Raw genomic sequence first — 14560 nt, forward strand, 5'->3', positions numbered from 1 at the left:
TGGGGCATTTGTTTGAGGTGGAGATTTATGCCCCTTCTGGGCAGATATCTGCATGTCACACCACACGCCAGCACGCTGAACAGCGTAACTGCCATCCTGGGAGAAAGCAGCAGGATTTCACAGCCGTCTGGAGGGCTGGGGAACGTTCAGGTGAGGCTGAAAGGAAGCAGACGTAGCGAAGGAAAGGGTGAGACTGCCGCCACGCGGTCCTGACCCGATCCGTGTTTCGTATTCTGCGCGGGCGGTGGAAAAGCCCGCTGCTGGACTGCACCACGGCAGGCCCTGGGGGGCTCAGGAAGGGATTGGTATTCACGGCCCGTGGTATCTACGGTAACAGAGAGAGAGAGAGAGAGAGCGTGAAAGACAGAGAAAGAAAGAGAGCGGGACTGTGAAAGACAGAGAAAGTGAGAGAGCGAAAGCAAGAGAGACAGGGGGTGGGAGAGGTAAGGGATAGCTCAAGACGTTTCTTTAGTGTAATATTACCTGTGTTTTTAGTTTTAATATTGACTATAAACTCTGCACAATTTTTACTTGCATATATGGTTACAGAGTTATTTAAAAAATTTATTTGAAGTTAGTTTAAGCTTACCCTCATATGTTGTACACTAGGTAGACATCAGGGGGAAGTAGTAAGAATATTTCAGTCCATTTCATGAATTGACATTGATATTTCGCTGGATAGTGACAATTCCCCTGGTTGCCTCTGTTCATCCTCAGCACAGATTTAACACGCCAGGTACAAGACATATCTACCGTACCAGCTACAGGACAGATTTAAAACACCAGGTACAGGACAGATTTACCACGCCAGGTACAGGACAGATTTAAAACACCAGGTACAGGACAGATTTAAAACACCAGCTACAGGACAGATTTAAAACACCAGGTACAGGACAGATTTAAAACACCAGCTACAGGACAGATTTAAAACAGCAGCTACAGGACAGATTAAACACACCAGCTACTGGACATATTTACAATACCATCTACAGGACAGATTTACCACCCCAACTACAGGACAGATTTAAGCTCACACAAGCGCAAGTTTATTTAATCGAGTTGCGTTTAATTTCAGTTTTGTTTATTTTAACAAGACGGCGCCCACAAACTGCACTTCTCAGGCTTCGAAGTGCTTTTCACCAAGCCCATGGAGAGTCAATGGGTGACATCACAGTAACTTTGCCCATATTTTTCTGCAGTCTATGGCTGAACCCCACCCTGCCCAGCTAAAGGCCAGCTTATTGAGCCTTTTACTCATTCCTGTTTTTTTTTACCGCCCTGATTGGTCCTTTCCTTGCTCGGCTGGGTCCTCAGGCATCTCGCAGTGCTCTGTTATGACATCATCGTCAATCTGAGACATGGGGCGGGAGCCACACCTCTAGTGGTGATTACCGTCCAGACGATACCCAACCCTCGCGCGTCAGCGCTCCAATCACACGGCGGCCGCCCAGCCAAGGGAGCCACAGCCGCTAATGTGCAGTCAGCAGCTGCGTGATGCTTATTTACTGGCCTTCAGAGAGCGGTCTGTAACCGCAGCAGGACTGCAGCCAAAGCAGGGGGATTGTTCTGACACAGCACAGCCCCGGTGCATTGTCAGGGTGGGGGCTATGATTTTGCTGTTCAAGAAAGTGTGTTATCCCCACAACACCACCCCCCCCCCCACATATTCACACTCACTAAAGTTCTTTGAGATGCTACATAAATTCTATTCACACGCAGATATTGGTCTATCACCTGCTATGCCTCACCTACACAGTTCTGTCTCTCGGCGACAGAGTGTTTCACTGGGGGCAGCCCGAACAGAAATTCCTTATTTTATTCATATTTCCAACAGGGCATACAGTCATGTTGTGGCCTTTTTAAAACCAAAAAAATGTTTTTCAACATTCGAGTCCCATCTGAGCCTGCACAATCTGCACAGGTGGAGAACTGAACAAACTCTGCTCGTGTATGGCATGAACCCAAAAACTTTCAAAAACGCCCTTTCTCCTTTCAGTTGATTTGGAAGTCCAATTATTTACTTCTTATTTGTTTATAAATTTGGCACACAGCACGTCCAATTCTGACGGTAATATTGGAACAGCCAGTTGTCTGCAGCCGCAGTTGCATGAGTGATCCTGAATGCCTAATCGGGAGAGTGTAGACATCCACCGTTCTCTTCTGACACACGCGGTTTTACCAGATGCTTCTTTTCACACCGCAGACTATCAGCTCACTCACACAGCCTCACACAGCCTCACACAGCCTCACACAGCTCACAGCCTCACACAGCTCACAGCCTCACACAGCTCACAGCCTCACACAGCTCACAGCCTCACACAGCTCACAGCCTCACACAGCTCACAGCCTCACACAGCTCACAGCCTCACAGAGCTCACAGCCTCACACAGCCTACACAGCTCACACAGCCTCACACAGCTCACAGCCTCACACAGCTCACAGCCTCACACAGCTCACAGCCTCACAGAGCTCACAGCCTCACAGAGCTCACAGCCTCACACAGCTCACAGCCTCACACAGCTCACAGCCTACACAGCTCACACAACCTCACACAGCCTCACAGCCTCACACAGCTCACAGAGCAGAGCAGGAGAAAGACTTTTCATAACCAGCTTTCACTTGCAATCCATAGACATCAGGTCGACCAGCAAGGGTCGCCCAATAGCGATAAACACAGACCTCCAATCAACTGAACCCTCCCACACTCTGGGTGACGCAATTGCCAACTGCGTGCTGCCTTGTGTAGCCACTGACCACGGTTGGCACTGGAGCGGTCCACATTCGATCCGAGACCTAAGGCAGTTTATTTTAAACTGTTTTGAGCCTTTACTGGGTCAGGTTCCTTCAGGGCAATGGCTCTTGGCTCCTCATCCCTTCTTTGAGGGATGTGCATCCTCTGTGTAACGTGTTCATAGATGTGCATATGTTGTAAAAAACCGTTTGTACGTGTGCCTCTGTCATGAAAAGCGTTCGCGCGTGTGCTTTCATTGTGAACGTAAAATTCATCCTCCCCTCAGAAAGTACGTGAGCATCAAACGATCTTCAAACTTTCCACTGCTCTGATAATCTGGTGAAGCTTCTATTATTATGGCATCAACTCATATTTGTTTGCCTTTTCTGCATCAATTTATGGTGGAAATGATTCTTTCATGTTTTTATTGGGGCGGACAAATGCACATGTTCTAAATATTGAGAGGGACGTATCCCCTGCGTCCCCCCCGAAATATACGCCTATGCTCATACCTATGGGCAAATTTAGAGTCTCCAATTAGCCTTCCTAAATGTCTTTGGACTGTGGGAGGAAACCGGAGTACCCGGAGGAAACACATGCAGCCACTGAAATGCCTAGTTCAAGATAACAGTCTACAAACCTGCTAAACTTTTTTGTAAATCTGAACCATTTAAGAAAATCATATTTATAAATAAATTATATGCCTAAATATACACTGCAATGAGATTATGCAATGCAAAGAGACTGGCATGTTGCCTGTCCTCGTAATTACAATGTCTAACCCCGGATAAATTAAACAGCCACAGAAAAGCAGTTGTGCTGTCTTTCAAAAACCACTTAAAATTACCTGCAGTAATGTTCCGCTGTAATTGGATTGTAAGGGGCAGTGCACTAAATAACACTTGATTGATTGATTCAATTACCTTGCCTAGAACTAAAAGCCATTATAGCTAGCTTGTTGAGATTCCGCTGAAAACCACAATCCAAGTAGAAATTAAAGCAAATCTGGTCAGTTCTTAGCAGGCCTATAGGAAATGTTCTGCCAACACAGCTCAGGCGTGCATCGCCGCTTCAATTGGATCACTGAAAATAAAAGGACGAAAAAGAACGTGGAGGTCGGCGCCTGCGCAAACGAATGGTGCCGCGTTGCTTTTTCAGGTTTTTCGGAATACCATTGGACTGAGTGACGTCACACACCAGTGCGCAACGCCGAAGCTCGAGGTCGCTTGAGCTCAGTTTGTAGGCACCAGCAACTGAGGTGGTTGGGGTGTTGAAAGGAAGTGCGATTATTTGTTTTTTTTTTTTTTTGTTACGAAGAACGTTACCAATAGCTGTCACGGGGAGCACGCAAAGCAAAGTTGCAACGCTATCATCTTCCAGACGTATGCTTTGGTCATCTTACTGACCAACCAAGTCATTTTTTTACTGTTGCTTACTAATAATCAATAAGCAACCTACATGATTGTCGCACAAGGCAAACCGTAGCCTCAAAGGGCTGGACAGCCTTTTTATAAGCCTAATCTTAGCACACTTGTCATTCACCTTGCTTCCTTCCACCTATCTGGTGAGAAAACACGCTAGCTCACAAGCTAGTTACCTTATTTTCAGTGCGTGGTGGAGAACGCGCATAACAGGACAGCTGAGCGCGGTACCGGACCATAGCTGTCCGGGGGCGCGGAGTTTTACTTGGCCTGAATAATTTTTATAGATTTGAAATATATACATTTATTTTTTAAAATCTTCCATGGCAAAGATGATGGCAACGGGGTGGCTTTGCCTGGGATTTTTACTTAGTTTGGGGCCAGTCGGTCCTACCACAGCGATCGAAGGTAAGTGATTTGTTTCCAACTTGATAACTAGCTGCAGGTAGCAGTATGCTTCCCTTTTTGTATTTGCCGATGACCTGTAGAACCAGAAGTTTCTAAGACCAGTGCGTATATGAAATTACACCAGCTAGCTAATATGTATCTTGGCTGGTAAATTAGCTACTTTCAGTGTAGCCTACCTGAGTAGCCAACTGTCTAGCTGTCTAGAATAGACGGGTCGGTAGACTAACTTTGCGTGGAATTGGCTGCAAACACGCGCGGATAGTGGTGTTTTGATTTGATCTTTGATCTTTGAGCTAGCTTGAGAAAACTGGTCCTTTTAAAAACCCAATTAGCCAACTAAGTCTACGTTGCTTGCCAGTCCACTTAGACTACGATAGGCAGGTTAGGTCCTTGTTTCACACAGGCTAGTTTCTTGCATCGTTACCCAATACAAGGGAAATGAGTCGTTTTTTCGCATTTGTGCTTGTTATACTCCAAAATCTTATGTTAGGTTAACTCGATTAAACAATGTAATGTTTCCATTTTTGTGTTTTGCGTTGAAGGGCGGGCATAGGTTGGGGAAGGGGAGTCCGATTTGCACAAAAAGATTCATGCTTTTTGCAGTCAATCAACACCGTGGCTTCTAAATGTAAGATCATGCTCGCAGAACATGATATTAAGAGAATCTGTTGTTTACAAACAACATTCATTGGAAAGTTTCATTGTCTTGCTTGCACATAGGTGATCGTGAAGTAGTACCCTGTCATTTTGTTGGGTAGCGAGCTAGCGTCTTGTAGCGATGGCGAAGAACGGCCTGATGAAGCCAGGACGCACCGCTCTCTCCCTTGCGAGCGGCACGCTCTGTGCCATTCTTTCACGCGCTCGTCTCGTTGCATACTTTTGTTTTTGAACTGCGAGTAGCCAAAGCAAAACAGTGTTTAGCCTACACGTTGCACGAGAAGAGGCGATGTCAGACGCTGTTTATCCTGGCGTTTTGTGACGCCAGACAGTACAATGTTGCTGTTGAGATCCGGGTGGAAGGCACCGAAATCGCAGTGTTCCACTGCTTATCAATTAGGCTACAAATAAACATTCCATATTTCTTAGCGTTTTCTTTGCCTTTTCGTGTCGCAATGGACTGTTTACATCAGTATATTTACACGATGCTCTGTGGAATGTTTTGCTCTTTCAAAACTGAACTAGTATGATTCGCATTTTCCGCGGATTGGTCTTTCTGTAAAAGGTGTAGGCTACGGAGTCGCGGGCTGTTAAGACTGGATGCGGGTTCACAGCAGTGGCGAGCCACCCGTGCGTGACATGGCAATTAAAAACGCCGGTTTCTTCTTTTTAAAGAACAGTACTGGATCTGGAGTTGAAATAATTTTGCAAGAACCAGCACTGGTCACGACGCGTGTTGGCTGTATTTGTATGACCGGAGCATTTGTCCATCCCCACTGAAATACCTCCAGCCTATTACTTCGAGCATCCATTAGAGGTGTATTTTTGGACGACACCGGCAGGTTCTTAATTATACCTGATTTGCATGCTATGCCGACGTCTTTTAATGTCTGTGTCCTGCGTGTTGAGACTGCCAATACGAACACCCGAAGTAGCAGTTTAGCCAAGAGCCTAAATGTCAGTGTTTCATACTGTGGCCAGCCGTATTATGTCACACATGATTGTTCATTTGCTGTCCTTCCCTGCGTTAACAAATGACCAGGCACATCCTGCATGGTCGTGGAGAACCGCCTATGCAACAGGCGGTGCTTGGTTTATTTATTTTTATTAAAAAAAGAAAAGCATACAGGCTGGTAACGTAAAATAAAAGCACTCGATTGTGTGAGGGAAGGAGGAGTGTCCCCTGTCACGTTCTTGGAACTCATTTGTCGCAAGTGCAATATAAAGCCGTGGTGTATCGCGTTTCTCCGTTTGTTTATTTTCGAAAATCATAACTCGTCTTCTTCCCTAAACTCCTAAATTCCTACGATCAGCTCAAATTACGACATTTTAGGTCTTCGGCCTCATTTAACACAGCAACGCACAGTGTCTCTAATTGAAAACTATACGTAAATGAGAGTTAATCGAGACAGTTTCGGATGTAAAGGCTTTAAAATGTCTTGCTCAACGTTCTGGAATTTCTCAGGTAATCACCAAGCACATTAATTTTCAGATGGGCTAAAGTTCTCAGGAGGTCTGGCGCACATTCTGAACTCACAGTGAATAAATCAAACCGGAAACAAGATTATCGGAGTGACAGTAAATTTGAATAAATTAGTTTATGGATGGGTTGTCGCTTTTATTGTGAGAAGGTTGGCGGTTGGCCGTTAAACCGAAGTGAACTTTCTGGGGAAAAGGAGCCGGTTCAATCCCGCATTCTATCAGAAATCTACCCACTGGACGCCCTCACAAAAATATCTCAAATATTTTTCCGTAACGAATGCATAAATAATGCTGCTCATTGTGCAAGGCTGGAAGACTGTTCATAACCACTCCCATCTGTTTGTTTTTATTGTTGTTATAGTGGTAAACCACAGAGCTCATTACTTTGGTCTTGGAAATAACTAGGATGACATGCGGGAATGGGACGGGATGGACGGTCCCTAATTGCTGTTGTTACTTTGAAATACTGTTTGTTTTAGCTCATTGCATTTATGCTGCTTTTTTTCCTCCCAGTTACCTAACATATCGTGACATGTTTCTCGTATTGCCTGTAGTTTGAACGTTTTCAGAGTGCGTTATTTCCATCTCCTTTACATCAGAATTGCAAGAAAGTTCCTTCATGAACAATTTCTAGAAGGTTCTCCAATAATATTTGCAATGAGTTCACAACATTGGTTGCGGAACTGTGGCTATCCACATATTACATAGAGCTGTAGCCTGTTAATTGTTCATGGTTATGTAAAGGCTACTATGAAATTCCCAGAGACGTCCTGTGGAATAGAGACTGAAGATGACCATCAGAGAAGGCTGATGAGAGGGGTCTCTGTATACACAGTGGGATCTTGTGCTTAAAGTGGAATATTTGTTCTGTTGGTGGGCCTGGTTAAATTTTGTCACCTTGGGTAAAATTCAGTTTTTTCTTTCATTCAAGCATCCTATGGGAAGGCTAAAGTTTTGTGTCACTGAAACCAACAGTCTTTTAAGTTACTATGTTTTCTGTGTATGCCTACCACTGATGTGTACAGCAGCAATAGAAGTTCAAGTCTTACACATCATGTAAAGGTACGGAATAATTGATCATCATTTACACTGGAAATTTGTCATAATAACAAGATGGATTTGGGCACAGGGTCCTAGGCAATCGGTCTTCTTGGAGGAAGATTTTAACGGTGGAAGCTGCCTCAATCGTGCACTCTCTGGTCCTTGAGGTCATAACAGTGAGGGAAAGGAACAGTGTCTCATCAGTCTAACAGTTAAAGGGTTAAAGAGCACACTGCTCCCCCCCCCCCCACACACACACAGATGCGCACACACACAAACATATGTGAGCGTGCACACACACCCACAGCAGTCATGCAACATCTGGGTGGAAGAAGGCCATTCATCCAGGAAGTATGTGGGACTGGTGAGGATTGGGGAGGGAATGCAGTCCGTGCCTCCAGACGGAATAGGCCTAAGGCTCCATAGCAGCGGTGGGGAGTAAGCTGGGGCCTGTAATGTGTGAGGTATGGAGACCAGATGAACGGCAGGGCAGGTAACAGGAGCAGAGTCTGCGTGCAGGTTTGGGGGGCGTGACACAGATAGTGTATGTTCAGAGCTGAGCTGCGACGGGCCGAGCTGCGACGGGCCGAGCTGCGACGGGCCGAGCTGCGACGGGCCGAGCTGCGACAGGCTGAGCTGCAACAGGCCGAGCTGCAACAGGCCGAGCTGTGACAGGCCGAGCTGCGACAGGCCGAGCTGCGACAGGCCGAGCTGCGACGGGCCGAGCTGCGACGGGCCGAGCTGCGACGGGCCAAGCTGCGACGGGCCGAGCTGCGACAAGCCGAGCTGCAACGGGCCGAGCTGCGACAGGCTGAGCTGCGACGGCCGAGCTGCAAGGGGCCGAGCTGCGACGGGCCGAGCTGCAAGGGGCCGAGCTGCGACGGGCCGAGCTGCAAGGGGCCGAGCTGCGACGGGCCGAGCTGCGACGGGCCGAGCTGCGACGGGCCGAGCTGCGACGGGCCGAGCTGCGACGGGCCGAGCTGCAAGGGGCCGAGCTGCGACGGGCCGAGCTGCAAGGGGCCAAGCTGCAACCCTCATCACTTTCCATGGAATTCCATGAACCTAACTCATGTTAAATTGACCGTGAATGTTTGTCCCATTGAGTCATACATTAGTCAGTATTGATGTTGGTGAAGTCGGGCAGAGCCGATGTCGCCGCTGACCAAAAACTGAGCCAAAAATAAAATGTACTCATGGATTGCTAACAGAGTTGAGTTCTGTCTTTTGAAACTGGGGACTTAAGTGAGACACAGCTGGAGAAGAGATGCATACTCCCCCCCGTGCAGGTTGGATTTAGGAAATAATATTGAGGAACCTGTCAACGTACAAAAAGTAAAACAATAAGAAGTTAAACTGTGAACCCAGCTAAAGGCTCAGACTGATTTATAAGTTCAGCTGTTTATTTGCTGGTGCCAAGAAATACCATGCTCTCCCTGAGCAAGCCTTAACTTGTTCTGTAATTTTGATCAGGATGATCAAAGATGTGTGTGTGTGTGCGCGTGTGTGCGCGTGTGCGTGTGTGTGTGCTTGTGTGTTTTATCTTGTTGTTGGAGATCTCCCGGAGGGGCTTGATGAGTTTTTCTCTACCACTGTTTCTCTCTGATTCCACTGAAAATTGTAGTTATTATGTCTCGCAAAAGTATTACTGAAAATGCCTACCGGGAACGCACAAATACACACAGGCACATACACCACTGGGTAATCATACTGTCGAGATTTTCCATTACTTTCTTCAGCTTTGTTTTGTCTACACTTTTGTCCCTGAGCAGCCCCAGTGTTCTAAAGTATGAGGTCAGTTTGCCATATTGTGCTTGGTTTGTGGATAACGGTATGAAATCCGTGGAGCATGCAGATTAGACAATCAGAGAGTGAAACTTGTTTTAAATTAAAATACATAATCTGTTTTGGAAAACGTCTGTATGGACGTACTAAAAACAAATTAAAGTTGTCGCTCATTTCATGGAATGTCAAAGCATGCGCAATGTGAAAACTTTTATTTCTTTTTTAAACCTAGCTGCGTTTTTAAACGGACAGCACCTGCGACAGTGCGCATTGTAAAATCGCGTCGGTTAATGCTATTAGCTAGCAAGCCACTCTGCTGCGCGGCACGCGGGTTCTCTTAAAACCTTTAACAATAGGAAACATTATTTGAAAAATGTCTCCGCATGGAAAAGTTCCTGCCGGCTGACTTTTACTGCGTTTCTCATGGCCTGAATCTCGCTCCCGTGTCAGCGTATTAACACTACTTTAAACCTAGACGCTTTTACTGAGGGAGCTTAGCCTCAAAACAGGAGAAATGCAATTAACGCTGCATGTTATTTAATTTCGGCTGAGCTGGAAGGTAAAAAATATTATATATGAGGCCTTATATTACCCTAAATTAGTTATATTCATTATTGCTCGCACTTGGCCAGTACTTTTGATTGCATTTTTAGGCAGTCTTTAATCTAAAGATAAACTGTAAACCGCATCGCGCGTTTGAACATTGTTCATAGATGAAAGCGTGTGAACCTCTTGTCAGAAAGCAAGTGTAGGCCTATGTTTGTTTGTATTAAAGTGGAAGTCGGTCCCATCGGATTTCCTGTCGGCATCTGTTTTTAGCTTTTTTTTTGCTGTAAGGCCGGATGATGTGGGCCGGAACACCGAAGTAGACCCTGGCGGGCGGCGGGCGGCAGGCGGCAGGCGGTGGGTGGGGGATGGGGGGTAGAATGGTTGACTACAATCGAGTATTCAGCTTGGAAACAATGCCAGTAGCCACACTCTTGTATATTATTTATTTGTAGAGTCATTTTCTTTTCTTAAAAAAAGAAAAAACTAACAACATTGTCATTTTAATGTAATAAGAACACATCCCTTTCACAGGCAAACCTGAAATAGCCTAGCCAACAGTTGATCCTACAACAACAGTTTATTCCTCAGACGTATTTTAATAATATGGGGAATGGGGCATAATTAACAAAGAGAGAGAAATATTAAATAATTCACATCGTACACCTCAGTTTTGTAAGGGGTAATATCTTTGCTCAAGTCTCCAAATGCTGAAGGGAATTGTGATCTTCATTACAGCGCTGCAGACTGGTGCTATCTCACTTGTTCATACCACAGCAAAGGCACTGTGATTGTTTACCATAGGCCCCACCCATCATCTGAGCCACATCACATATCTTGTGCATAAACTGCCTGACATGCTGGTCACCAGTCGGCACCCTGAGCCGACCAGAGGAGGATGGGTTTCCCCCTTGAGCCTGGTTCCTTCCAAGGTTTCTCCCCATCTGCCACAGGGAGTTTTTCCTTGCCACTGTTGCCTTAGGCTTGCTCCTGTGGGGGTTTAGGCTAGGGTTGTCTGTAAAGCGTATTGTGACAACTGTTGTAAAATACGCTATACAAATAAAATTTGATTGATTGATAGGCACTGTGATTGGTTTCCCATAGGCCCTGTGATTGGTTTACCATGGGCAACAGTCAGTCCTTGCACTGTGCTGCTGTGCTCTTCTGACTGCGCTCCTGTGTTTGCCCTTTCTTGAAAACGGTAGGGGCGCGCGTAGCAGCGTCTCCCTTGGCCAGAGTGCCATTTGTCGGTGTAGTGTAATAGTTATCTAAAGGTTTGTTGGTTAGATTCCCATGCAGGACAATGCTGTTGTACCCTAGCGAGGTACTGAGACTAAATTGCCTCAGTATGCGTGCACTCTGTGTTAAAAGCCTGCAAAAGCTGTGCAGGCTGCTCTGGTTAAGAGCATGTGCTAAACGCCTGTGATGCAGTGGTGATGTAATGATGGACGCGTCCTGATAGAGGTGAGGAATGCTGCGGGTTCGTAGGCTTCTGCGCTTTATCAAACCCGTCTGCTGTTATCAGCCCGGACCTCAGCGGCCCATCCAGCCTCAACACAACGCGGGCCAAGTCAACATGTGACCCAGCGCTCGCTAATCTGCTCTGAAGATCTTTGTGGTTTTCGAGTTTAGCGGGCAGAGGGAACCCCTCTAGTCCGTGCTTCTTGTTTTTCCTTTTCCCCTTGTTGGGTTGCAGCAAGCATGGGCAACAGCCTTAAAGCATGTCATCAAGGGGTTAGTCCGGTCAATCAGAGGTCAGTCTGGTTACTCTGAGGTCAGTCTTGATAATCAGAGGTCAGTCTGGTTGATCCAAGGTCAGTCTGGTTACTCTGAGGTCAGTCTTGATAATCAGAGGTCAGTCTGGTTACTCTGAGGTCATCTGGTTACTCTGAGGTCAGCCTTGATAATCAGAGGTCAGTCTGGTTACTCTGAGGTCAGTCTTGATAATCAGAGGTCAGTCTGGTTACTCTGAGGTCAGTCTTGATAATCAGAGGTCAGTCTGGTTAATCTGAGGTCATCTGGTTAATCGGAGGTCAGTTTGGTTAACCAGAGGTCAGTCTGGTTAATCAGAGGTCAGTCTTGATAATTAGAGGTTAGTCTGGTTAATCCAAGGTCAGTCTGGGTAATTAAGGGGTAATTGTGTCTCTGCACTACAGATTCAGTTGCAAGGTGCGTAGGGGTTGGGTGCCCCGCTGACACAGTGGGAGGGGTGACGGACGAGCTGGTTTTGGATCCAGTGCCGTCATTGTGCCATTGTGCCCCTGCTATGCTGTACAGTAACCTGCTGCATGACCAGTTTGTGCAGATATGCTGGTTTAGAATGAACATGAACAATCAGGCCTGCTTTTGTCTGTTAATGTTCATGAGAGAGTCGGTTGGACAGTATTTTGTCTATAAATTTAAATGGTTTTCTACCATTCACTTAACTGTATTAAAATTGTAATCTTCATGTCCATACATTTGGTATAGACTGAGAGGGGATATTATGGCATTTTATTGGAATGTTTATTGGTATGTGATATGCCATTATAATTTTCCATTCCTTATTAGTGTGCATACTTTCTGATTGGTATTTTAAACTGTGCACAATAAAGCGCTTGCATCCACTACCCATTTTTGTCTGTTAAACAGTTAACTACAGGATGAATGTACCATTGACCCATAATTGGCTGGTTGGTACAGTGTAGAAAGTGATACTGTAAGACTAAGAAGTATAGGTTTGCTAACACAGTGTTAGCTTCCCAGTTTTCGTAGTGTCTAACCTTAGTTCCTCCCCCCATATTAAAAGTGAAAGCCTGCTGACAAACAAATATGTTTTTGGACCTTTAAATCTATCCCTCATTTTACTTTTCTGAAACGTTTACAATTCCCAATCGTATCTGTAAAGTGTGGCTCTTTTCTTGAATGACTGTGGCGAAGCAATGATAGGGTAACTTCCGGAATTGAGCAACGGCTACAATTATGTAGGGGCACTGGCTGTTCAAAGGTCAAAGGTCAAAGGTGAAAGTCCATGCCTGGATGTGTGTGCTACATGTGAAGTCCTGCTATTACAGAGAGAAATTCTGAGGAGAGGGGGATGAAAAATGTATGGCTGAAAGAGGGATCTGCTGACTTGACAGTCTTTGTTTTACAAAAACTGGTGGGATGCTTTTTCCCTGTTTAATTGTCCTCTGTGTGCCAAGCAGTGCAATCGATGTTTGACCTTAAAATCATGATAAACAGAACTTGTCCGGCCTGTTAAGGCCGTTGTCTTAGCAGACATATCTTTGCACACTGGTGATATGTACTGTAGACACATACGTGCATCGGGAAGGCTGCTGACCTGGACGGCTTCTGAGGACCACTGCAGACCCTTTTCCGATTGGTCTAAAGTTTAGAGAGGTTTAGAGCGGAAACACCCTGGGAAAACATTTAGTTGGCTGAACAGATCGCTCCTGGTGCCTGCTCTTCACAGTGAATCCCAACAAAATCCACCTTCGGATTTTCCACCTTACGTGTCTTCAGCAGAACATCATAAATCCTTTAGATAAAAGCACAGCTCAGTTAGTTTGGGCCTTAGCATGTGACTACTCAGTGATGCATTCACAGTGTCCTGACTGACCCAGTACTTATTTGAGCATGTGTTTCAATGTTTGTTCAGTTTAGATCCATCTGTTGATGTCTGAAGTATCTTCAGCAGAATGTCATAAATCCTTTGAATAGGCTATAAGCACAGCTCAGTTAGTTTGGGCCTTAGCATGTGACTACTCAGTAATGCATTCACAGTGTCCTGACTGACCCAGTATTTATTTGAGCATGTGTTTCAATGTTTGTTCAGTTTAGATCCATCTGTCGATGACTGAAGTATCTTCAGCAGAATGTCATAAATCCTTTGAATATAAGCACAGCTCAGTTAGTTTGGGGCTTAGCACGTGACTTCAGGGCTTCAGCGTCTTACGGTTTCATCTGAAACTTTTTTGACAGAATTTGAAAGCATCATACCCCCCCCTCCCCTCCCCCCACACGCTGATGTGTTTGCAGTTATTTGCATGTCTGTGTGTGTGGTGCGCATGCCCGGTCCCATGCCCTAATGGCAGGAATGGGAGCTGGTCAGTGGATGTTGTGTATGTGTGTGTAATAAGCCGTGAAGCTCTGTGGTGATTCGGGTCAGTGCTTCATGCTTTTTGTTTCGCACAAAGTGTAGGGTCTGTTCCTATTGGATGGCTGAAGAACAGTGTGGCTATTGAGCCATTTGCGATGGGAGGTTATGTGTGGTTCTGTGTGTGTGTGTGTGAGAGAGAGAGAGATTGTATATGAGTAGGTGTGGGTGTCTGTGATTATGGGTGAATAAGCATGTGTGTGAGTAAGTGTCTTGTCTGTTTGTGAGTGGATTTTTGTGTGTTTATGCGTGAGGTAGGCATGCTTGGATTTTAGGGGGGGAGTGTGGGGTTTGTCAGTGTGGAGAGTTAGAATAGAGGACAGAGTTTGTCTGCCTGTATGCGTGGACATACAC

General features: G+C 45.8%; 1 protein-coding gene across 1 annotated transcript in view; it reads left to right on the top strand.

Annotated features, from left to right (window-relative positions):
* Positions 1-3959: 3959 nt before the first annotated feature.
* The window catches only part of LOC135235081 (prolow-density lipoprotein receptor-related protein 1-like), a 136776-nt gene continuing 126175 nt past the window's right edge, over positions 3960-14560 (top strand). The window contains exon 1 of the mRNA XM_064300278.1: positions 3960-4560. Coding sequence (XP_064156348.1) covers positions 4476-4560 — 85 coding nt within the window. The 5' untranslated portion in view covers positions 3960-4475. The remainder of the gene's footprint in view (positions 4561-14560) is intronic.

The sequence above is a fragment of the Anguilla rostrata genome, chromosome 11 (genome assembly GCF_018555375.3).
Source record: "Anguilla rostrata isolate EN2019 chromosome 11, ASM1855537v3, whole genome shotgun sequence".
NCBI classification, from domain to species: Eukaryota; Metazoa; Chordata; class Actinopteri; order Anguilliformes; family Anguillidae; genus Anguilla; species Anguilla rostrata.